Source organism: Esox lucius, chromosome 19 (genome assembly GCF_011004845.1).
Source record: "Esox lucius isolate fEsoLuc1 chromosome 19, fEsoLuc1.pri, whole genome shotgun sequence".
Classification (NCBI taxonomy): Eukaryota; Metazoa; Chordata; class Actinopteri; order Esociformes; family Esocidae; genus Esox; species Esox lucius.
This window is the reverse complement of record NC_047587.1, coordinates 9,915,993-9,943,271: the sequence shown is the minus strand read 5'-3', so window position 1 is coordinate 9,943,271 and position 27,279 is coordinate 9,915,993. Positions and strand designations below refer to the sequence as shown.

The following is a 27,279-nucleotide window of genomic DNA, read 5'->3' as shown; positions in this document are numbered from 1 at the left end:
GTGGCAGTGGTCTCATATACATATATATATACATATACATATATATATATATATATTTATATATATATATATATATACACACACACACACACACACACACACACACACACACACACACACACACACACACCCACACACCCACATTTAATTAACAAACCTCCAAGGGGTTGTACTTACTTCCTCACAAGTGTATATAGTGCATTATATTTGACCAAAGCCCTTTGGGCCTTCATTAAAAGTATTGTAAAATATATAGGGACAACTTTGCCATTTGGGGAACAATCCATATCTCTGTGTTTATAGGTCTAAGATGGACAGGAAAATGGGGAATGCCACCCCATTTCTGTTCACAGCTTAAACATGTTTCAAATCATATTAATATTCATACAAATGTAAAACACCTGCAAAACTTCTGGAGTTTAATCTTGAAAAGCTTACATATGTTGTTTTTTTGTTGTTGTGGCTATTGTTTTAATGTATCACAATGCTTTTTGTGTATAACATAATTCATTTGGGGGAAGGAACAACAAAACAACACTTAATCATAACAAGCATTTTCAGCTACTCATGCTGTCACTGTCACTTTTGTCCAGAACTATAAGAACACCAATGTGGTATTTTTTAACATACACTCCATTCATGTTACGATAACACTCTTCTAACAGAAAAGTCCAATAGCTGAATTCCCCAAATACACTGAATCAAATAAATAGGTTTCGCCAATAGAATTGTTTCCAACAGAAGTACAACAGTTAAACTGTACAAGCATACAGATTTCTTTTTAATATATGCAATTTAGAGCTCAATTCAATCAAATCTACATGGCCGTATTTACACAGTAGCTATTTCCCAATGCTCGAAGTAACTCATACTGGTGAACCGTATGAAAACCTACAACTACTACAAGGGTGACCTTCTTACAGGGAAGATTTTACTTTCAGAATTAAGTGTTTTTGCGTATTTAAAATAAAGACACCTTGTAAAGATTGCTTTGGAGGATTTGAATCAATGACAGACTTGAAACTTTAAGATATTTGTTTAGTGTAGAATTTCTATGTAAGAGTTTGATGTTGTGGATTATTATTGTTCAAATAAAGAAGACTATTGCTCTGACTAATGTGTTAATTATTAATTAGACTTATGGATATTTAAAATGGCTTCCAATTAGACTTGGAATTGTGTATTGCAAGAAGGGTAACAGATCAACATAAAGGGGCTGTAAAGAATATAGAAGTAACAGGTCACTTCCATCATAGGGAGATTATTACAACTAGCAACAACATGCTTATCTTATAGTCTGCAACACCTTTTAGGAGACTGTTTCATCTCTTTGGTCCGCGGCCACAGAGACAACCAGCACCTATCAATGAGATATGTTTGTGGACTGGCTTTTTTAGTCAACTGTGTACCTCCATTGTTTGGTTGTCTCTTGCTGGATTGGTGAAAAGTCATACACAAAATACTGGGTATTATACAATCTTCCAAGTGATCTTGAATAAACAGCATATTGGGATTTTTGAATGGATCCCCTGTATTGATGTTGGAGTCGCACAGCATGAATCCAAACAAGGCACAAATCCAGGTAGCAGCGTTGAAAACACCACAAGTGAGGGAATGCGTGTATTGGTAAAAGTACTACATATGGTCGAGCATCAAACTTAATACAAAAGGTTAAGTTCTTCATAACGTCTGTCAACAATAGGAGTGTATGCCTATTTGAGGGCTTGCATTTCTGCATTTGCACAACTGTGTATCGAGCAGTTTTATTCAACATGTAAGATAGCAACCAAATTGTGCAAATATGCTGCTGTTTTCCTACATACTCTTAATTCATATAATAGTTGGGTTCCTTCTGGATAAGGAGCTAAATATTCACCTCACAGATTATACCACTTTTCAAAATGTATAAATATACTAGTAATTTAAAAACCTTATATTCTGGGATTTGGTGTATGTGGAACACTTTCAAATCTTATTGTTACCACCAAAACAGATGTTTTAGCTGAATTTGGCTTTTCAAAAAGTTGAACTTGAGTGCAACTGTAACAATGCTGTATATGTGCAATACACAGAAAATGCATTATGGCTGGTTAGGCTGCCATGCTGAAGTGTAGGTACCTCTGTAACTGCTGCTCATCTGGTGAACCTCAATCTCCAGAATCTGAATCTGATACCATATCGGTTCACTTTAGGCTAGACCACCTCATTGCTGTGCATTGAAGGCATAGACAGACCTTAAGTTATTAAACCCTTAAATGTTAATTTCTGTCAGTATGGATATGTAAGATCTACACTTGATCTAAAACATAATTTGTTACTGTGTACAGTGAGTTAAATGGAAGTTAGTCAAAGCAGCACATCTGTGTTCATCCACACCTCCAACAAATGCCTTTCCTAGGACCCTTTCATAAACAACACCATGTATGTGTGTGTAAATAGCTCCATGTTTCTCTTAAGAATATACTACATAACACATGTTCATACATGCTTGTGTGCTGCTTGTGTAGGCTTTATGCATGGCAGAAGTATGGGTTATGTAGTCCTTATAATGTGCCTGTAGTCATTTGGGGCTCCATTCAATCAAACCTGCATTGCAGTATTTACACAGTAATTATTTTTCCAATGGTGAAACGAACTCAGAAATTATATTACTGGTCACAGGCCTGCTTATTGAAAATAAGGTTGAATATTGAAAATAAAAACACTGAGTAAATATTGCTATGGTGGGTTTAGATAAGCTGATTAATTTTCTTTTTTTCCCACAACCGCAGCAATAAGCTGCTATCAGCATTTCGAGTAAATAAATAAATACATCACACATGGCCAAAAACATAAACAAAACAGATGGTTAGATCCGTTAATATTTCTAGCTAACTAATTTGAACATTTGTTCTCAGGGAGTGGAATGCTGCTGAGAAAAAGGTGAGTTAAGTAAGGGCGACTAGAGGTAGTCCTTTATGCTTTAGAAAGCCATTTGTAGGAGGTTTTCTCTGCCCCATTCTTCAGTAATAGACCTCCAGCCAAACCCACACAATGTTCTTATGGGGGAAGGCTTTTTCCCGTTCACTGTGTTTTTGTCATATTTCAATAATTTTTAGTGCCTCCAGATGTTTCCACGGTGATGTTACTCTTCTTTTAGCTTCCCTTGACGAAAATGTTATAGTAGACGATGGATTAATATATTAATGTACGAAGAAATCAAGCTTTCCCCACCTCATAGCAGGTGTGATACAACAGAGTAGACATCCATTTGGTCCATGCAATGCCATTCTCTGGTTCTCTTATGTGAGCACTGACAGTTTCTGGGCAGGAATGAAGTCTTTCATCTCAGAAATATTCGTAAGAAATTCTGTTTTTTACGTTTGCTTTTGTTTGGTTGCTCTTTCTCCGAAGCGCCTATGTATACCTATGAGAGGTAGAGAAAGAGGTAAATATAAATTACAGTAGTGATAAGCTTTTCATACCTCTATCTGAAAATGGTCATAGTTCTAAACTCGTCATTGTCAAGCCATGCATTTCAGTCTAGAGTTGGCTAACTGGTTTTCCAACGTACATAAAAAACACAATGCGAAGACTAACATGAATCTTACCTATTTCCAAGGATTGAAGATTTACACCGTCTCAATGATGTTCAATCTGTTCCTGTAGTTGACAATATAAACAAAATTAAAAAACGTATGAATAATTACAAATTCTTGATTTAGTACATCTTCATAGAAAAATGAAAATGCCTATAACCCACTTTTGGGTTTGAATCCTACATTAAGTTAAAAACAAGTGGCTTTACTTTTCAGATGTTTCTTCTAGTGGAGGTACCACATTCCCTTCAATTCCTGTGAAGAGGCCTCCTTCCACAGAATTATTTTCATCTGGTTTATCTTTGTTCCTCCGGGATTTCACCTATCAGACACCAAGGAAACCCATGTTAACCGCAAATACAAAATTAAAGATGCATTAACAATGCTAAATAAATATCCTCACGCTGAACAACATCTACCTATAGCAGATGTTCCACAGCAAATTTCAGTAGTGAATGCATATATTTTCCTGTCCTCCCATGGGAATCAAACCCAAAAAGCTGGCTTTGGAAGCACCTTGCTCTACCAAGGCGCTTCCAATGCCAAGACCAAAACGATCTACAATTTGCAATCAAAGCAATCAACCAAATAACACAAACAGTACCATGTCAATAGACTAATCAACATTCTGTACAGAGTCGATCCAGACCCTTCTGTCACGTTTTAAGTGGCATGTTCTCAATGTCAAAAGTCTGCTTACCTTCCACACAAACAGAAACACGATTGCTACAATAGGAATGACAAGTAGTGACAAGAGGCTTTTCCCCAGTACCTCAGGCGAGACCAGAGACTCTGTCCCTGTGGGGACACAAAAGGTTATAGTCAGGAAAAGGTGAAGAAAAAAAGACATTTGACATCAGACCATTCAAATGTTTGAATAGTTTGTATTTTAAATGCTGCCTAATGGTATAATGTTATCTCTTTACTTACTTATCTTACTGATTCAGCTAGAGTGGCTTTGAATTAAACATTCATAGAGATATACAGTGGAACTAAAAAGTCTACACACCCCTGTTAAAATGCCAGATGTAAAAGAATGAGACAAAGATAAATCATGTCAGAACTTTTTCCACCTTTAATGTGACCTATAATGTGAACAATTCAATTGAAAAACAAACTGAAATATTTGAGAAAAAAATAGAAAAACTCACAATAACCTGGTTGCATAAATGTGCACACCCTTAAACTAATACTTTGTTGAAGAACCTTTTGATTTTATTACAGCACTCAGTCTTTTTGGGTAGGAGTCTATTAGCATGGCACATCTTGACATGCCAATATTTGCCCACTCTTCTTTGCAAAAATGCTCCAAATCTTTCAGATTGCGAGGACATCTCCTGTGCACAGCCTTCTTCATTCTTTTACATCACAAAAACCTGGCATTTTAACAGGGGTGTATAGACTTTTTAAATGTGCTTTGTGTGCTTTGCCTTGAAAATGTGACCGGCATTTTCCTTCAATCTAATTGTTGAAGACACGCACAGAACCTGCGCCTCCCTTGCAAATGTTGCTTTGACACATTCTCTGGTGGCCCTGAAAATATGCCTGACTGAGATGTTTTCTCACATTAAAATCAAAGTTTTCCTCATTGCATTAGAATTCTTAGGATACCATGCAGTCTTGAAAATTGTGCAACAGTTTTTGTTACTTACGAGTACTGCAGCTTTTTTCTGCGATGTCACATTTGGTAGGATAGTTGACTGGTTCTGCAAAGAGAGGCGAGCAAGATGGAAGAATGTAGATAGATGTAAAGTGGGGGGAAAAGAAAGGGTGGAGAGTTAATGCCCAATGATGAAAACAGTTCATTGTCAGATGGTTAAAAAGTCACAACACAGTTGCCTTTTTCTTCCCACTCAGACAAAACATATTATCTGTCCACTTCAGGGAAAGAAAGGAAAGCGCTTGGGAAGATCTGAAGATTGCTCTGTAATCAACACTTTCACAATTGGGGTTTCAGTTCTTTTTTTCCTTTCATGGGGTCCATCAAGGGACGTCTTCCTTTGGCTCCGTGACTCAGCTGCAGCATAAATGTCACAATGACTTCCAAGCACCTGGTACATTGCATGTTTTGTCATACAAAGTCCTTTGAACACAAAATAGAAGATTCTGTGTAGGACACAGAAAAAAAGACACGCAACACAAGCCACCACAAGAGATCTGACCTAAAAAAATATATTTTCACAAGAGGATTCATTTATCAGAGAGGTGCCACTGTCCATCCGCAAACAGGACAGACAGTAGTTCTATACTGGACATAGTATATGATAGCATTATAGTAGCATTAAAGTGTGCAGTATTACATGGAGGGAAATTCTTAAAACACCAGGTTGCCCATTGGACACATCGACACCATACTAGTTGAGAAATCTCTGGCATATGTTCTTAGTTAAGCACTGCATGCCTGGTCACTTTCTACATTGTGTACAGGATATTACTTTCAATACACTATGATGCACACTTTTGGTTACTTGAGATAACACTGTATGAGCCTGCAGTACATTTGACTATTTGGCAACATTGAATTGGTCTGGCAGACACCAAATATTTTAGTCCTATTAATTAGAGAGTTTGGAAATAGTTTTTTGATGTAGGGGTACCGAACATCAGTTGCTGACTTCAAGAAGGTGAAAAAGACTGGTTGGATATCTCTGTTTGTATTGAACCAATCAGGATCTACGATTACTAATTAAGTATTGTAGTTATAAGCTGACGATTTCCTTACCCCACTGAAGTTTGTCATTTTCCGTATTTGTCAATTTTAATTTGGTGTCCTCCAAATGCATGTTAATCAACAATTCGTCAAACTGCTATTGTAACTACAGTACTGTCCATGTGTAGTTTCAACCCCTCATTTTGCGAGTAACTCAAGCATTAATAGGTCATAGTATGACAAAAAAAAATGTGAGCTACATAATTTCAAACTAAAAGGTCCACAACAAAATGTAACAATAAAGAGAAAAAAATCAAAGCATGTGCGAATTCAGTTCATTTTACAGGATGATATAATGCATAAACATTTCTTTTGTTCAAGTTTTTGTTTGTTGTAACACAAGGGTCACCAGTAAGAGAGAAGTAGGTCTCTGTCTGGTTCTATATAAATATATGTTAAAGAAATAAATAAGAGATAAAAAACATGGAATGGCTGGGTGTCCCTGAGAAGGTGAAATGCTTTTTGTTTAGTGTAAGTGTACTGTACATAATGAACTTTATTTCAGCTTTCGCTCATTTTCCATTATCGATCAGTTATACATAGTGAACAACAAAGGACCCAGAGTAAACCCTGGGGAACTCCTTTGTGAACTACAGAATTAGATTCAACCCCGTCCATTAAAATGGACTAGGTTCTATCAGTAAGGTAATTCAGAAACCATGAGCAATTGTTCACAGCCAAGGCCAACAAGAACAATTTCTTTATCAAAATGTAATGATCAACTGTGTCGTAAGCCTTGTATCGGTCAACAACCAGAGCTACACAATAAGATTTGTCATCCAGTTCTTTGGGCATAGTAGTGCCTTGGTTCTTTGGGAAGTTAAAATATAATACATTCTGCATTAACCTGGTGATTGAAAATGTTCATATTAGTAATGCCCCGAGTCCACAACAGTCTTGTGTTTTGACAACAAAGTAGAGGAACTGTTCTTTAGGAGTTTTAGTTTCCAGAAATTTTCTGGATTCCCATTGTAATCTGATAACATATTTACATAATATTCAGATTTTGCATAGATTCCTGAACTGTTTAAAAGCCTGCCTGTCAGAACTTGAAGCTGTTATTTTAGCTTTAGCCTGCGCTATACATCCTTTATGAGTATCATCCGATACATCATGATTGAACCAAGGTTTGGATCTGTTCATCACCCTATCTCTTATATATGGAGTGTGTCTATCTGCAATGGAATTGAAAACACTAGTGAAATTCTGTAGTGCTAGCTCAGCTTCACAGATAGCAGAAATGCAGTAAAACTTAGAGAGCTTTGAGGTTTGTGTGTGGGTGGGGGATACTGCTTGAGTGATTGATCTAAAGGAAATATGGAAATATGGATCTAAAGTTGTCAATGTGCATTACTCAAAATCCAGAGCGGGTTGTGCTATGATTTCAAGATTAAAATTTGCTTTTAATAGGAAAGATCATCCATCCATCACAAAACATTCGATTTTTAAATGTTTTATAAATAAAGTATTTGATACACTGCCAATTTTGCAGGTTTTTCCTCTTACAAAGCATCTAGAAGTCTGTAATTTTCATCACCATCTACAACTGTGAGTGACGGAATCTAAAACAAAAATCCAGAAAATCACATTGTATGATTTTTAAGTAATGAATTTGCATTTTATCGCATGACATAAGTATTTGATACATCAGAAAAGCAGAACTTAATATTTGGTACAGAAACCTTTGTTTGCAATTACAGAGATCATACGTTTCCTGTAGTTCTTGACCAGGTTTGCACACACTGCAGCAGGGATTTTGGCCCACTCCTCCATACAGACCTTCTCCAGATCCTTCAGGTTTCGGGGCTGTCGCTGGGCAATACGGACTTTCAGCTCCCTCCAATGATTTTCTATTGGGATCAGGTCTGGAGACTGGCTAGGCCACTCCAGGACCTTGAGATGCTTCTTACGGAGCCACTCCTTAGTTGCCCTGGCTGTGTGTTTCGGGTCGTTGTCATGCTGGAAGACCCAGCCACGACCCATCTTCAATGCTCTTGCTGAGGGAAGGAGGTTGTTGGCCAAGATCTTGCGATACATGGCCCCATCAATCCTCCCCTCAACATGGTGCAGTCGTCCTGTCCCCTTTGCAGAAAAGCATCCCCAAAGAAAGATATTTCCACCTCCATGCTTCACGGTTGGGATGGTGTTCTTCGGGTTGTACTAATCCTTCTTCTTCCACCAAACACAGCGAGTGGAGTTTAGACCAAAAATATCTATTTTTGTCTCATCAGACCACATGACCTTCTCCCATTCCTCCTCTGAAACATCCAGATGGTCACTGGCAAACTTCAGACGGGCCTGGACATGCGCTGGCTTGAGCAGGGGGACCTTGCGTGCACTGCAGGATTTCAATCCATGACGGCGTAGTGTGTTACTAATAGTTTTCTTTGAGACAGTGATACCAGCTCTCTTCAGGTCATTGACCAGGTCCTGCCATGTAGTTCTGGGCTGATCCCTCACCTTCCTCATGATCATTGATGCCCCACAAGGTGAGATATTGCATGAAGCCCAGACAGAGGGAGATTGACCGTCAACTTGAGCTTCTTCCATTTTCTAATAATTGCGCCAACAGTTGTTGCCTTCTCACCAAGCTGCTTGCCTATTGTCCTGTAGCCCATCCCAGCCTTGTGCAGGTCTACAATTTTATCACTGATGTCCTTACACAGCTCTCTGGTCTTGGCCAATGTGGAGAGGTTGGAGTCTGTTTGATTGAGTGTGTGGACAGGAGTCTTTTTTATAAAGGTAACGAGTTCAAACAGGTGCAGTTAATACAGGTAATGAGTGGAGAACCGGAGGGCTTCTTAAAGAAAAACGAACATGTCTGTGAGAGCCGGAATTCTTACTGGTTGGTAGGTGATCAAATACTTATGTCATGCAATAAAATGCTAATTAATTACTTTAAAATCATTCAATGTGATTCAATGTTTTAGATTCCGTCACTCACAGTTAAAGAGTACCTATGATAAAAATTACAGACTTCTACATGCTTTGTAAGTGGGAAAACCTGCAAAATCGGCAGTGTATCAAATACTTGTTCTCCCCAATGTATGTATGTATATATATATATATACACATACATATATTTGAAATTATATATAGAAGACAAAAGAGACAATTTTAAGAGATTTTGGGACAAGCTGTGTGGTTGTGTTGTCTCATGTATCTAAAATAAGCTTATCTAATTTCTTTTGACCAGACTTTGCTCTCCAAAACCATCCCTACTTTTATAGAGGAAACACCTGAAAACGTACCTGATGAAGGGTATGGTAGTGGTGTCGTTGTTGGTGCTGTTGTGGGACAGGGAGGTGGATCACATTCCTCTGGTGAATTTCTATTAGAACGAGCTGTTTTTAGAATATTTTCAACAAAATGAAAATAGCGTCCTGTCTGCCATTGATCGTCTCTGTAGTGGCACTCAAAATCATTCATGACTGCCTCCTGTGAAGACAAAAGGGGGGTGAATGTGGTGAGATTCAAAACATTAAGATATGTGAAGACCCATGATATATTAATTAGAAATAAATGTTCATACATTTGCAAAATTAGCAATTAGACCATCAATGATATCATTCATTGATGACTAATAAAATGAGGAAAGTTATAAGCATGTGAAGAAAAATGCAAGGAAATAAAAAGACTTCACAGATAATTAACGAATATGAAACATATTTAATGTACAGGTTAAAAGTAAATTTGTAATAATCTTGGAACATCCCCTTAGTAATACAAAAAACTTGTAATGAGCTTTTACAGTTACAGAGTAAGTGTTAGATACAAAGCTGCAAACCTACCAAGTTCTTGATGTGATATCGTGTTTCTTTCAGCATTTCGATCAATATGCTGATATTATATTTGTTGGATGAAATGTTTCCAAACTTTTCTGCTAATCCTTGTAAACTGACTTCCAAACGAAAAACGTTTAGTGTTACCCAACACATTCCACCCTAAAACAAAATAAACAAGGAACTAGAAAATCAGGAAATAAGAATCATGGGACAGATATGAAACAGAAAAATGACATTTAACCACTTTTATGACATTTAACCACAGACAATGGTAGTCCACCCTCTAATGAAAGTTAAACAACATTTTACAAGTAATGTAAACTCTTAAAGTTGGAATAATATTGTCATACTTTTACTGAGTTCAAAAAACAATATCTCACCACGTCTTCAGGAATATAAGACACAGGAATTTTGTAATCTTTAGGTATATTTTGTTTCTGAAAAAAGTTGAAAATATCATGAAATATTACCAAACTTCTTTGAGAACAATGTGTTAGTTACCAAACCACAAAGAAAATGGTTAACACTAATGCCAGAAGTTCAATTTTGTGAAATATATTACAATAAACAATAGTTCAATAAGTGATATTAAAAATATGTCTGATTCTAGGTGAGTCTAATGGTATCCAATAACAGAAACAGAAATAGAAATTGTACTTTACGGGACCTTACCAATAGTGAAATGCTTGTGATGTCATCTGTTACAGCGTTTCCAAATTCACTTGATTGGACAAGTGTGATGATGCACAGCAATAAATGGACACACACGCGTATCCAAATCTGAAAACCAAGACACACACACACACACAATATCATGAGAGAGGTCTTCAGAAATAAAAATATACCTTTGCCTACAGTTAAACATTTTCACCTAACGTGAACCCCCAGGTAGTTCCCCTGCTAGTCATAGGTAGAGACCCTCCCAGGTGTGAGAAGAGAAGATGATGTGTCCAGGCCACATTCTTTTCACCATGATGATAACACTGTTCCCTTACAAGAAGTCTGTTTTCAAACACTAGGGTCTGTAAAACAAATTAGATTTTTTCACATTATGCGGTGATAATCAGCTGACTGGATTACTTCACTTCTGTTATTACCTAAGTGCCCCACTTCAATTGACTGAATTGCAGACCAGAGTTGCAGACCAAGCCTTTCAAGGTCTAATGACTAATACCTGCAGTGTTTCAAGGAGGGACTGTGTCTGCCCCCCCCCCCCCCCCCCCCCCCCTCCAGCCACTGCCTTCACCCCGTCCCCATGCTAGTCTGAGCCTGTTATGCAACAAACCAACCCAGACGCACAACTTCCCCTCACCTTCCCCCCAATGAGCGCAGATTAGGAACAGGAGCAGGAGCTGATTCCAAACTCTTGCTTTAAAGCCATGGTAGCGACCAGAGCCAGAGGCCCTCCAGAACCTCATAAACAAGTGCTGCGTCGAGGAGCTCAACAATTTATGGAGCACATCCCAAATTCACCCATTCCCCATACAGTGCATAACTTTTGCCCAGGGCACATCGTAATTCACTAAATAGGAAACAAGATTCCACTTTGAATCTCAGACAAATAACGTGCTTAATGTTGATGTGCTTTCGTTTCTATCGTCATGAGACAGCTTAGGTATACAAAGACTACCAATGAGACAAGGAGGGAAGATGAAGATAACACAAATTGAAGAGCAGACGGAACCTAATTCGATTCCACATCACTCTGTTTAATTATTCTCAACAGAATCATCTTTATATGAAGGGAGATGTCCATGACGGACACAAGACTGAAGTCAGATGGGGGGTACAGGGGAGGGATCTGATAGATAATAGGTCTACAGAACAGGGATTTTAATTAAGAATGTCACGTTTCCTTGGAGATACTGTACGTCATCAGTCCAAAATGACCAGGCTGATAATAAAACAGTAAGGTTACAATGTGGCTATAATGGCATGATATGAACAGTGACATAGCCGGTTAACCCAGCTTTACCGAGACAGATTAAATCTCTTTTAGAATGTGTTACACAATCCACCATGAGGCTGGCAGCGCATCTCTCCAATTCAGAGGGGTCGAGTTAAATGCAGGAGACGCATTTTGGTCAGACCTGGTGATCCATTGATGACAATCTTTTTAATGAATTCCTCATTTTCATCTGTAAAATAAATTATTCGTACTGTACATTTACTGCACAGATGAAATATTTGTTTGGTCAGGACTTAAGTGATCACAAGACCTTAAACTGTCAAAAACATTTCAATCAATTACAGAAAATGAACAAAATAAATAAATGGCACCCCTACACTTTAAAAATAATATCCAGGAGGTTCTGTCATTGCTTTACTATTTGACCTCAGCTGAGCCAAAGTTGGAAAAGGTCACTTCGGTGTCAAACTTTATCTTAGAACATGCCATGTGAGAAAGATAAGAATTCCATGTCCTGACGGAACAGCCTTTGTTTTTTAGATCCCTGTGGACTTCAGAGAGGCATGTTTGGACAGTGGTGAACTGTCACTGGTTAACCACTTTAAACTGGTATTGACTACAGGACCAATAATAACCCTAAAAAATATGATTGGAATTTGTTTAATTGCTGGTTTGAAATGGCCCCAGGCCATTGGTTGCAGATAATCTAAGCCCTAATTTGCATTTAATGCATCACAATCCTAAATAACATAGCAAACACACAAGTTTGGGGTTTCACTTTCTGGGGAACCCCCAAAATAATATTCCTAACTAAAACCTTTTTTTTTTAGCCCCAAAGATTACTCTAATGATAAACCTTTCTCTCCAAAGTGTTCAGTTGAATAACATTCCTTGCATATGAAACAGAAACATTTGTGGAATGTGTTTTAATGAGACAATTCTGCAAACACCTGTCTACACATATTGCATCAATTGTAAATTTTAACTGATTTATGTGCAAGATGTTAACAGAGGCAGTCCGATGGATGAGTATGAACTACCTAATTATAGACCTAGCTAGGGTTGCACCATGAACTGGCTGATAGCTGAGATTCTTTTAACACAGTCGCCTGGGGTTGATACCTGTGTTTTGTCATTTTTGTACCTGTGTGCTCTTGCATAAAATAAACACAAATTTAGCTACTACTGATGCTTCCAGTTTCAACAAACGGAAATTCAATCATAACAAATATTTCTATATGTCACAGTAACAAAAGACTCCCAAATAAGCCCAAATAATAATAATAATAATAAATCATAATAATAATACCGATTGCTGGTCAAATATCAGTGCATCCCTACATCTAGCAAGAATACGGTATATAGTGGTTGTGGTTGTCAAAGCCAAAAAAAGGTTGTTTTGGAGAAACGTCCCTAAATTTTGGAGCAGTACAATTTAATGATCCTGTTGACAAACTAGCTAAGGTTGTTTTTAGATGCTACTACCTATTGTTGGTGTTCAATTAATAACATATCTGTTAATAATGCCGCTTTCTTGAACAACATAATTAGTAACAATAAAAGTATGGCCAAAAGCAAAAATATTAAAAACACAGTGTGTTATTAATTGGAATTTTATGCTTTTTTTTTAACAATATGCATGTAGAGAACATTGGTTGTAAAAACATATAGTGGGTGGTACGTAATACAGCTTTTATAAATAATGTGTTGTTAACAAGTATGGTTAGAAGAGGATGTTATCATTCTGTCAGTGCTACAGTAGCACCCTCAAGCCAGATAAGCTCTCTGAGACAATTCCCTTGGTGATGTCAGAGCTGGAGTAGTTACCAATCGTTATGATAGTCTGTCAAGTGGGTACGCCAGAAGACTTTTTCCTTGAGCTGTTTATATGTTTGAACTCACAACAGACAGTATGGTTCCAATATGAAGATCAGAAAGGAAATAATGCGCTTGCCATCCTTAAAGAAAAATATGTTAATGGAAAATGGCTAGTTTCTAAATTCTAACATACATGAAGATAATTTCTATAGGAAATACAGTTGTCTCATAAGTTTGCATACCCTGGCAGAAATTGTGAACATTTTGCATTCATTTTGAAAATATGATTATCGTTAAATAAAAGTTTTTTTGCTTGCTCAGTGATCATATAAAGCCATTTATTATCACAAAGTTGTTTGACTCCTTTTTAAATCATAATGATAACAGAAATCACCCAAATGGCCCTGATCAAAAGTTTACATACCCTTGAATGTTTGGCCTTATTACCAACACACAAGGTGATACACACAGGTGAAAATGGCAATTAAAGTTGAGTTTCCCACATGTGCCATTTTAAATTGCAATTAGTGTCTGTGTATCAATAGTCAATGAGTTTGTTAGCTCTCATGTGGATGCACTGAGCAGGCTAGATACTGAGCCATGGGGAGCAGAAAATAACTGTAACAAGACCTGCGTAACAAGGTAATGGAACTTAATAAAGACAAAAAATGATATAAAAAGATGTCAAAAGCCTTGCAAATGCCAGTCAGTACTTTTCCATCACTTATTAAGAAGTGGGAAATTCGGGGATCTCTTGATATCTGATGAATGTAATGTTATTTTAATGGATGAAAAATCACTGGCAAACAAAAATGTGTTCCATTAACGATCCACACAATATTTTCTTTCTATCCCAACTTATTAGCACTTTAAATGAGTTGCCAATAAGTTGTAACTCTCTGTAAATAACAACTGTCACCATGTTTACATGTAGAAAACTGCCACTCAACATACAAAACACAAACACAACTCTAACACTCACAGGTGAGGTGTGAACACGTACAAGCCTAATTAGTCCACAAGCGATCAGGATGTTAGCATGTATATAAAGGGCTGCAAGGAAGCTCCACTGTGTTTGGAAACCATGGATGACCAGAGGTAAAGGTGGAACAGAATTAGAAAGAGAGGAGGAAGACGAGGATAAGCACTGCAGCACTGTTGCATTTTCCTGTATTTCAGAAATGAGAATCAGAAATTGAATTATCTGACTACTGTGACCATATTTCCTAGACATAACGTTTCAGTCTATATTATAGATATAAGACTAGATGTCTAAATGTCATAGTGGGATATCTGGAACACCGTAAGGTTGTTGATTTCATGTGAGTAGTTCTTGTTTTCATTAAAGCTGATGTATGTATGTTTTTTGCATTAACTCATTGCTATTCTGTTAATCTGGATCATGGACGAATTCCTACCATATCGGATGGGCCCAGGCCCGCATCTGAAAAACCTTGGTATGCTAAGGAGAAAAGTGGTTGGCCCTTGCAGTGGCGGTACATTTTATCCTGCGCTCAGGAAGTGATGCGTTTGACATATCACATGAAGAGCTGAGGCTGGACAAAATAAGGAAGTGGCTACTGTCATTTTGTGAATCAATTAGTGAAAGTCGCTAGACAATTTGTATTTGTTTTTTTATCGAAGAAGTTCAGAATGTAACGGTACCTAAGAAAATATGGCTTAGATCAAAAGAGAGCAAATCAGGTAAAAGAGAGGCAGATAGACGCCTTTCAGAGTGAACATTGGTGCAACTGTCTATCCACGGTGGATGGAACTCATTGAGCAAAATGCATTAAACTTCAATGCTGATGTGGCAATTCTGTTAAATAATTAAGAAAAATTAGCTGAAACACTAGGTACCTAGCTAACCTCATACTCTTGTTAATAATTGCCCTATTGATGTTAATGTGGTTAGTTATACGGACAGAGCAGACATGGCTATAGTTATTGACTGTACATCTATCCAGCAGACATTGTTCGCAAGTTTTGCTACTACTACCAGCTTCTAATAACGTCAGCTTGCCAGCAAGGACAATGTTTGCTGCCTATAATAACCTCATACTGTTATTATTAATTGGCTAAAACTAATTACCAGGCATAAACGATTGGCCAATTTGGTTAACTAGCTAACTTTCTGTGGATAAAGAGGCGAGCTGTAAACTCAAATGATTGCTGCCTTATTTCCAACAGTAAACCAGGTTTTTCAGGAATGCAGGTTGAAATGAATTACAACCTAACATTAAAATATGTAAGTTACACTGTTCTGAAGCTAGGGCTTTAAAGGCCTGTGTTCCCTTTTTTTTGGTTGCATTACTGCTCATGAGGTCTGTTGTGCTGGCCACACTGAACCATGTCCTCATTCTCTACAGCCACTTTGATCCTCGGTTATCCATTAACCAAATAGATCCAACAGGCCCTCCAGATACCCAGGCCTGTGCCTTCATCTCCAGCCCTCTCCAGAACATACAGTAATCTCATTGTAGAAAAACACAGGGCCATGCATATCATTAGTGCCACATGGCATCATTTAGACAGTCCGTTTCTTACAGGCAAAGCCTGTTCCTAATCTTATCTAAATTATTTTTGTCAAACGACAATACGACATCTCTGCCAGTTTTAATAAACAAGGGTTTTATAGGAATTCAAAATAGTCCGGATTACAGATAAAATCTGTTTCAAAGCTGTGTCCTATGAGAAAACGATGGTTCTCTAGTGGAGTGTCTATGACTACATTTCTGCAGGGTCCAGTACATTTCTTACTGTCTGGAAGGGATCAATAGTTAGTTGGTCCTTTGTAGGCTTCCGGTTTTTCTAACATCTGACTTTGTTTTAAGGGCAACAGAGCAAACATACATTCAGCATATTGGCACTGCTGAATAATATTTTTTTCAACATATCCAACAGCAACCGCAAAAATTAATACGGGCCTTCAAATGAGAGTGTGTTAACGTAATGGCATTAGGAAAAGTAAAGTCTATAACACAAAACAGGAAACACAGTTCTATTCCCACATTGATTCAGAAAGCGTACCGGCGCCCACTCAAACATGAATTAATTAAATTTGTATCCACAAATTACATTGTTCCTGCTTCTGTCCACTCAGGTGCACTTAGAAAGGACCATTAACAAAATAACCATCGAAACCGATAGCATAAGAACCATACTGTCTATGATATAAAGGCTAACTCAGTATCAGGTGGTCAACAGAAGTGTGGATAAATTGAGTAGCGCATCTTGGGATCAATAAAGAACTTATTCTTATTTTACTACTACTACTATTCCGAGGAAATAACAAAATGGAATCATGTAGAAACCAAAAAAGTGTTAAACAAATCAAAATACATTTATATTTTAGATTGTTCAAAGTAGTCACCCTTTGTCTTGATGACAGCTTTGCACACTCTTATTATTTTCTCAAACAGCTTCATGAGGTAGTCACCTGGAGTTATTGTTTGTAGTGATGGAAAACATTGTCTCCAGAAATACTGTGTAAGATGCCACTGAATCTGAAATAAGTATTCAACTGGCCTGAGATCTGGTGAATGAGATGGCAATGCATATCTCAAACAATAAATTGAGCATAAGTCTTTGTCACTGAAGGTCTTCACTGATATACATAGATCCTATAACCCAAGATCCAATCCAGTAGCTGTATTGGTTGTATCCAAAGTTTTGTAGTTGGCCTCACAAATAAATCTGTTAATATATTTAAAAAAGGCAATATCTGATGAAATAAAAAAAAAACACTATAAATCCCATTTGCTATGCATTGCATTTGACTGAGGACAGGTTCTTTCAACAGAATTAATCTCTCCTCTCCGCTTGTCTGCCTTGTTTTGTCTGGCTGGAGCTCACATTTTAGTGAACTTGCAAAGGCCTATTGGAACATTGTGTCAACTGAGCCCTCATGGTTTCCCGCGTCAATGAGCTGAGTACAGTTCTATTTGTGCATAACAGAACTGTTTAGATGGTCCATGTTATAGCATTTCCTCTGGAGATAAGGAATCATAAATATGTTACTTTCTTACACAAAAGTGCATATAATAGAGCAATGAAAAGTAATCACCTACAATCAAACCTCCCTGAACTGGAACTTTTATAGGACTGCGTTTGTGCTTCTAATGAGTGAAAGACGTTACATTTGGCACACACCCATTACCATCTTATTTTGACATTTAAAATGAAAAAACTAAGCTGCACAACACATCATGCATCACACAGGCCTGGTCTCCACAGGAACATGTAGGACTCCGTTTAGGTCTGGGTCCTATTGCATGGGAATTTAACTTTATATCAATATTGTGATCTGGACACAGAAGCTCCTGAAGATATTGCACCAATGATTTCCTTGGTGCAATATTTTTTCAATGATTCCATTGATGCAATATATTTTCAATGATTTCATTAATGCAATATATTTTCAATGATTTCATTGGATTTCAATGATTAGATTGGTGCCCATTTCAATTTACTGAAATCTCTTATTGTGTCACAGCACCCAGAATTATTGGAAATGGGCCTTCCTAACATTTATATACATCACCCTAGTCAAACATAGGTTCAGGAATCTGCTTTAGGGTAGAGTCTTATGATATTAACTGTATTTGGCAGGGATTTGGACATCCATATTATTGAACATGCAACTTGCCAATAAAACATTTACTTATCCTTCTGCACTAGATGTCACGTTTACACTAGATATCACATTTACACTAGATATCACATTTACACTAGATGTCACGTTTACACTAGATATCACGTTTACACTAGATATCACGTTTACACTAGATGTCACGTTTACAATAGATGTCACGTTTACAATAGATGTCACGTTTACACTAGATGTCAAGTAGTTTAAATCAATGTAAAAAAAAAAAAAAAGAATACTTTTTTGAATACTTAATAACATATCAAGGTTTCAAGGACTTGTGAGGCTGCTGAGGAAAAGGAAGTCACTATCTCAAAACGATTGTAAATAAACAGTGACTAAAAACACTTAATATCACCTGCATATTTGTATTTCACTTGCTTTCAATGACAAGCCAAACATAAATGTGATCAAGTGTGTGTTGAGAGCTTCAAACTCTTAAGGTCTGTTCGTGTATGGAAGATTTAGATAGTCATCTTGTCATGGACATTGAATCATTATGCACTTGTAGAACATTCTCAGCATTAAAATGTGATGGCACATTAAGAGCATGTTCAGCATGCCAAAAAAGGCTGTTATTGTTGATATGTGAATTGTAAAAAATATGGTGTTGCACAAATATGATTACCAAGCAAATTCAGCCGTATTGGTGTTAAACACTGCCAAGAACACACATTGAACACTGAGGAATAGTTCACCCACAATAATTTACTCTCCTCTGTAAATCATTGTCTGGCTTGCCTTGGCTCTTGCTTCCCAAGTAAAACTGCAGTAACACTTTCTTTGGTTGGTCAATCAGTAGATGCTTTACACACTATCAACAGGCTATCACTAAAATCTTAATTAAATATCTACTAACCCTAACCTTAAGCCTCATCCTATCCCTCACCCTTACTCTAACTGTTATTGTAACCCTAAATCTAACCTTTACCTTAGCAGACATTTACATAGTTTTTAGATATTTTGTTAATATTATGAATTCATATATACTATCCAAATCAAGTGTAACCAAAATTGCTTGTGAGGCCACGTCTTTCACAAACTCTTAACTGTAATCCTGATGACCAATTATACCCACACGGGAGGTTCAATACACAAGATTAGTCATACACAAAACACTCTAACCAAAAGGTTTAGAAAAACAGTGACTGCACTTCCCTGTGAGTTGGTGCCATGAGAGGGTACCTCTCAAATGAGTTTGCAAGCTTTTTAATGTGTTGCTGCTCTTTCTGTTGTGTCGGCCAGGTTTCACATTTACTTCAATGCTCTGAAGTCTTTTGTGTGCTTGTTTGCACCACTTGTGCTCTCATCAAACTGTTTTATAACCTTGGCGTCATCAATTCTGACTCACCCTCAGAAAATCCAACACACTGCCCTCACTTGAACATTTCTTTGAAAAGCAAAGTTCATTAATAATTTGACAGCGAGGGGGTGGGGGCGTATCTGCGGCCACAGGCGGACAGTAAACAATTAACTACACATCCTAACTGTAAGACCTTATCACATTGGACAGAACTGCGAGGGAAAACAGACTCACGTAATGACGAACTAGCAATGTTTGCTTTGTTGTATGACAACCCTCCCTCCGTGTGTCTCACCAAAGGACATCCCTTAGCCACAGTGTATTGGCCAAGTACCATGTACTAATTTTTAGAACCACGCAGACCACAAATTAACCTTCACATGCTGACCACTAGCATACCACCACAGGTCATTTATTTCTAGAACCCTAGCTTCAAACCCATATAATTGCACCCCTCAGAAGTGAAAGCTACACTTCTCTGAAAGAAAATCTGGTAAAAAACTTGCCAACATTATTTGCCATTTGAACCCCATTTGCCTTCATTGCACATCTATACATTCCACTCGTTAAATACATATACTTAATACTTGTAAATACTTGTACATTGCCCTCCTTTATTTGCACTTCTGGTTACATGCTAACTGCATTTTGTTGTACTGCACTTGTAGTTGTTCAATGACAATAAAGTTGAATCTAATCTAATTATTTAGCAACAATATGAGGAACATGGAATTTTTTTACTACAATTCCATAATGTTATTCCTTTGTCCAATGTAATTTATACATTTCCTATTCTTATTTCACATGTTTGTATTTCTCAGATAGCATTGGAAAACAGAACTAGTTGGGAACCACTGCTTTAAATGTATCTCTCTTGACCCTGCTTCTAGGAGTTCACCTCCAGATTAACGCGGCTAATCCTAGCTTTTATTAACCGGTCACTGAGTCAAGGTAGATACTTTTAGCTGTTATCACTTTATGCCAACAGATTACTAGGTAATAATATGCGGTATAATATGCGGTCAGCTTGTCGCAGTGGTAAAGGAAAGCATGTAATCCCAGTCTACAACTCAGACGCTGAGTTTACAGAGTGGTTTAAAAGTATCTCATGGATGACACGTCTTCTATAGACTGCAGTGCATTCTGCATAAAGACACGCCACACAAAGGTGTCACAACACCACTCTTTGGGGCTCTAAAATTTTAACTGCAATGTTTAGCAACCTGGGTGTTAAACACTGTAGCAAAAGTTAGACTTCTAGAGCTCAGAGAACTGATCTATTGCTCTTCATTAATCCTGTCACAAGACATCTGCTGCTGCCACATTAGAAACATCTACTGTAGTGAAAAAGTCTGAGATGTGGGTTCGGCTGTCTATAATGCTATAGATACAAGAGCTAATAAAGGCATTGATAAGTTCTCCCAACTTCTCTAATCTGGGCGATTGAATTCACTGCCAATAGCCAACAAGGTTGTCTGAGTATGGACTTAGCGCTGTAACTGTTCCATAACACCTGCCAAAAGCAGTTAACAGTGTTCCACAGAGATCAGAAAGCTGCAGTTGATAAAATGGAAGCAATATCCAACCAAGCAAAACCAATTACATCCTGCATATGTATATGTAGCACTAGTACTGTGAGTCATTCCCTGAGCCTATCCCCAGTCTTTGGTGGAGCACTGCAGGCTCCTACAGGCATTCTGCTGGTCAGTCAAGCTTAATTGGGTTTTGGCGTCTCGCAAAATAACAACAAATATGGCACTCAGTCACAGTGCTTCACTAGCATTTTAATATGGGTGAAGTGGGTGAATAACTTGCTGAAGAGTGAAAAGCCTATCTAGTGCCACGTGGGTGTAACATATGGTAAAAAAAAAACGATTGACAATTGTCCCGGCTGGGCATGGCCAGCAGTTGAATTAGCATACCTAAGCTGCTTACAGATCATCCAGTCTGATCCATTTGACTAGCAATTTCAGGCATGTGGAGTCAAGACCTACGGAGTCAAGACCTCTTTACGGTGCACTCCTTTTGAACGGCGCTCCATGGGCCCATAAAGCTTACCCAATTCATTGCCTCCCACTTTCTCTGATGGAACCCTAACTCTTTCTAAATGTGCTGGGCTCTCTTCAGAGGTCCCATCGTAAAGTGGAGATGTGAACAAACTGTCAGCGGGTGACCCCTCTCTGCACCCCCAGTGTCTCTGCAGGTCCCCAGAGGCACCGCCTTCTACGGAAACCTGGGAGCGGTGAGCCCCCATGTCTGTCCGGGAATGGGGAATGGAGGTTAAGAGTCCAAAAAGAAGTAAACTGATACATTGGCCTCATTATAGTCTGGGAAGGCTTAACTAGATTTGTGAATTTTGAAGGAAGAGGTTTTATAACCAACATAAAAACAACCTATGAGGCATGGGTTGCCTGTACGGTCTGTAGGCTCTGTACATGGCAGACATTTGGGGATACTTTTCATGTACTGTGGGTAGGCAGGCCTACAGTACATGGTATACATTTTTCTTGCCATGCAGCTCCCGTTTTGGACCTGTGTATGTGTAAACTACAGGCTGTTAAAGACCCTTAGGAAACAAGGAACATCAACCAATGTGAATGCCAGTGAACCTGTTACTAAGAAAGTATTGGCCTTTGACAGTTTTGTGCTTCTTATGTAATTGATTTAAAACTAACTCCATTAAAATAATACAATGTGGTGTTTATTTGGTGAGAATTTCTGTGGCACGCACGTTGTGGTTAGGTTTTGATTTTAGTTTATAATTATTCACATAGTTTTTAGGCTTCATCAATAAATAACTTATTCTTGTTTATTCACATCCTTAGACCTAATATGATTGGCTAAACCTCTATATCAATGTAAATGCTGAAGCCATGCAGAAAGCAGTGCAAAAAGGCATACATATACATTTTTGTCTACAATTTAACAAACTATAATGGACTAGCATTGGAATTCCAAAGCAATACCCTTAAAAACACTACTAAGCATACATACAACTTAGCCATGGAGCATAAGGCTACACACCCCTACACCACGTTGATTAATCAAAACCTGGCCCTTTTATGTCAATACAGCTTTGTTCCAAATAGAACTAAAGTACTTCCTTGAAATGGTTGGCCAATGATGGGGAAAAACACAGAAATTCTGTTTTATTTCTCAAGAATATGAATATCAGGGCAGAGCATTAGCTTAATTGTCAAGAATTATTTAAATTCCACTTGCTATCTTTTAATTTAGATTTGAAAGTAATAACTCCAGGTCTAATTACTCACTGTGTGTAAGATTTTTCAAAATAACTTCAATATTTAAAAAAATATATAATTAAAGTCCTTGAGCCTCCCTTTGACACTGAAATACACAATCTGTTTGATTGAGCTTAACTTATTGTGAATTTGGTTCAGAACCTGATTGGCTGAAAGGAAGGTCTAGAGCCCAACCCCTTACCCACCTGAAGACTCAATTATTTATTATAATCGATTCAGACTTGTGACATCACACTGTGGGCAAAACATATTATGTTATTAAAAAAACAGGAACATTTAGATTTCCACTGTACTGATCCTTTAATTATTTAATTTTGGGCTACAAACGCTGTATCTTAATTTGATCATCCTGTTGTTGCAAACATCTTCCTGCAAGGTGTATTCAGCGTTTTAAAACATACAACCCCGGAAAAAAATCCATAAATTGTTTGCAACATAATGATTCACACTTTCTGTTTAGGCAGTCTTGTTTTGCCACTGCGAGAAACTAGGTCAAATGAAGATAAGGCATTGGTAAATTCATTGGTAGCAATGACCTTTACTGAATAGCAATTTAAATGGAGAAGTAATTTTGAATATCCTAATTTGAATTCTGCTATACAACAAAATGAAGTGCTACATATATAATGTATAGTTGAAAATTGATGGGCTCTATGCCAAACTAAAAGGATCAAAGCATGGAACAACATCAATGTAAGGTTTTTATTTTTCATTTTCCCCCCACGAAGATTTCAATTTGTTTTTCAATTGAATTGTTCACATTATAGGTCACATTAAAATGGAAAAACTTCTGACATTATTTATCTTTGTCTCATTCTGTTACATCACAAAAACCTGGCATTTTAACAGGGGTGTGTAGACTTTTTATATCCAGCGTATTAGGCTACTGAGTTACGTATGAGTTCCACACAGTTGTGATTAATTAGGGTCAAGTATAAAAATGCGGGACAGGCACAGTTTTCCCTTATTTTGGTCAGCATGGATAAAATAAAATCTCTCAGGCACTGAAGGGGAGTTGACATTTGGGGCACGTTAAGGAGGAGCTTCACTGATAAAGACTGCAGATGTTTCATAAAGCACAGTGGCTACGGTAATCTTGACAAGGCAGTCTGAGAGTAAACACAATACACTGTGTTTGGGTTGACAAACCCTTTAATACATCTACATTTTTAGCTAATGGTGTAGCATCCGTCCAATAGAATATGCGCCTGGAATGGCCAAAATGCGGCCATGTGAACCCACTGAATACGGCTGGCGCCAGTGTTTTCTGATAAATTAAATACAAACATTTTTAAAAGTCTTAAACTACATACAGATTGTTATCGAATCGAATTAGACATTTATACATGTATATATATATATATATATATATATATATATATATATATATATATATATATATATATATATATATATATATATATATATATATTATATATATTATATTATAAAATATGCAATGTATGCCTACATACATGTATATCTTGCCATATATATCATATATCTTGTAGGCTATGCAACTTGTTTCGAATATATTCTTGTTTCAAATATATTGCTCGAAAATATAGTGAAATCCCGATGTGGCGCAAAATAATTTCCCACGCCAAAGCGCGTTGAAGCGCATTGGGTGTTCCAGCGCTCTATTTAGACATCGTATGTTGGTGTTTCCATTTACTTAGGAAATGACCAGTTGCATGCGTGCTGACATACTTAACTTATATTTTTTATTATCCAATAACCTTCAAAACTGGCAATGGCGCTTATAGGCTATTGCACATCAACATTGCCTACATGCAACTAAATGACATTAACCTATGTTTTCTATTTCAAATTACAACCACGTAGTTATTTTATGATGGCAAAACGATCAAGCGCGATAAGATCGTACTAAATAACTGGAAATGATTCCACACGTGCGTACTAATTTCAGTCAGCGTGCACTATATGCAGAAAAATCGCCTACAGCAGAGAAATTGATAATTGTAATACAGAATAATTAGGAGAAGTGGTTCTGACACCCACATACAATAGTCGTTTTCTGTTCCACCGTATAGGAACAACAGGTATTGTGAGTTAGGAGTAACTTGAAAAGCTTTTCCAAAGCCACAACGGGCTTCTTGTAAATGATATTGCATGTACTGTAGCCAGGGATGGTGCGTTAATCAATGTGTTAGCCATTAAATTAGGGAGTAAAAGTACCATACATTACTTTCCTCGTGGAGGCTATCCATTACTTCCCTTGGTATCTAAGGGGAGAAATATACTAATTCACACTATTTGTATCTCACCTGCCACCTGAATTTGCGCACCGCACCAGGCGTAAAATCACAAACTAGTTAATCCAAGAAAGATATGCACACGTGCAGTTTCGATTATAACTTACTTTTGGCTTCTTCATATGGAATGAGACGAGTAAATCCAATGTATGCGAAACCCTATTTTATCTTACTTCTGCGGGGAGGAAAGGGGTTTTCATCATCCCGCGTGCACATATCCAACGCTCTAGTGAGTAGTATCCAAGCAGGGAAAATAAATTAAACCTTATACAACTGCTTCAGTAAGCTCTGTTGATGATAGATATGGTATCCAAATGCACACATCATAGCGAGCGCATGAACGAGGAGATCACAGTGAGTTCGTGGATTTTTTACATGGCAATCCCTTTTTATGCGCGCTTCAAGTTCCGCCCACACGAAATCATTCCCATCCGCCTGCTGCTATCCAACGGGGGGCAACATATTTAAGAATGTAAGGTAATTGCATAGAGCCGGTTTTTACCTCTTTGGGTCCTAGATTAAGAAACACCGTGTGTCTTCTGAATGAAAAGATTCAGGGTGAGCGTCCAGAACTAAACTGTACATTTACACACTGCGTCCCACTGGATCAACGTAATTTGTCACCTTATTGTGACCTGCAAAAGGCATATAAAGCTATTGGGGAAAGTAAACTTACTTTTTTTCAACTGAATGCTATTTGGAGTGTGCAATTGCAACCACAGGATCATGTTAACTCCTTTTAAACATACAATTTACATTATATAGAAATGTTGACGATATGCTTTTGTATATTTTAAACAATCTCAGATCTATATCCATTACGAGAAAAGACAAATAGGCTGGCCAGCACCTCCTACTGGAAATATTGTGTATCGAAAATGAGTGGTCTTCAGTTATGGCAATTTGATTTATCACTGGCTATAACTGACAAACTGACTACAGTATAGCCTGCTCCCCACATACACACACAACACTCAACTAGACAAATCTATAAAACCTCTCCAAATACACACACAACCCTCAACTGGACAAATCTATAACCCCTCTCCACATACACACAACCCTCAACTGGACACATTTATAACCCCTCTGCACATACACACACAACCCTCAACTATACAACTCTATAACCCCTCTCCAAATACACACACAACCCTCAACTAGACAACTCTATAACCCCTCCCCACATACACACACAACCCTCAACTGGACAAATCTATAACCCCTCTCCACATACACACAACCCTCAACTAGACACATTTATAACCCCTCTGCACATACACACACAACCCTCAACTATACAAATCTATAACCCCTCTCCACATACACACACAACCCTCAACTAGACAACTCTATAACCCCTCTCCACATACACACACAACCCTCAACTAGACAACTCTATAACCCCTCTCCAAATACACACACAACCCTCAACTAGACAAATCTTGCACCTTACATATTTTTTGGTAATTTATTAATGCTCAGTCTACTGTTTTTATGCCCAGTCCACTGTTCTAGTTTGTTTTTATTTCCCTTATTCCTTTTGTATAAATTGTTGCAACAACAGCCAGAACAAATTTCTTGTTTGGTGTGGTTTTATTGCCAACTTACTTGGCAATAAAACCCTTTCTGATTCTAATGGGTAGGTTTAACACAGCAAATTGCCCATACGTTTAATGTAATAATGTTAAAAAAGTATACACTTTTGGGCCTAGATAATGTAAAGGCTTTCAGTCAACTCTAAAATGATTATATCCACTGATGATTTGAAGCAGGAAAGACAGTATACTATACATAATTCAAATACAGAGCTTGATTTTATGTTCTAAACCTTGGTAAAATTCTATTGGTGTAATACAATTTCTCAGAATAAATTATTTAAAAAATATTTTTCAAAATTACTAATGACTTCCCTTGGTGAGAATAACAACGCTTAGCATTTTTATTTAATGTTTTATGATCAAACTCAATGTTTTATAGTTTGCATCA

At 37.5% G+C, this 27,279-nt stretch overlaps 1 protein-coding gene across 2 annotated transcripts; it reads right to left on the bottom strand.

The window, feature by feature from the left end:
• Positions 1–404: 404 nt before the first annotated feature.
• kitlga (kit ligand a) lies at positions 405–25,670 on the bottom strand. Of its 2 annotated transcripts, none has more exons than XM_034288457.1 (10): positions 25,398–25,670; positions 10,746–10,853; positions 10,454–10,510; positions 10,080–10,232; positions 9,540–9,726; positions 5,231–5,284; positions 4,351–4,376; positions 3,788–3,900; positions 3,591–3,642; positions 405–3,406 (listed from the first exon to the last, which is right to left on the bottom strand). In XM_034288457.1, the coding sequence occupies exons 1-9, from the start codon at positions 25,410–25,412 to the stop codon at positions 3,612–3,614; spliced, it is 744 nt and encodes a 247-aa protein (XP_034144348.1). In that variant the 5' UTR covers positions 25,413–25,670; the 3' UTR covers positions 405–3,406; positions 3,591–3,611. The 2 variants fall into 2 exon arrangements, with proteins under 2 accessions (XP_034144348.1, XP_010881909.1); XM_010883607.3 differs by having other exon boundaries at positions 4,279–4,376; positions 25,398–25,669.
• Between the last annotated feature and the right edge of the window lie 1,609 nt (positions 25,671–27,279).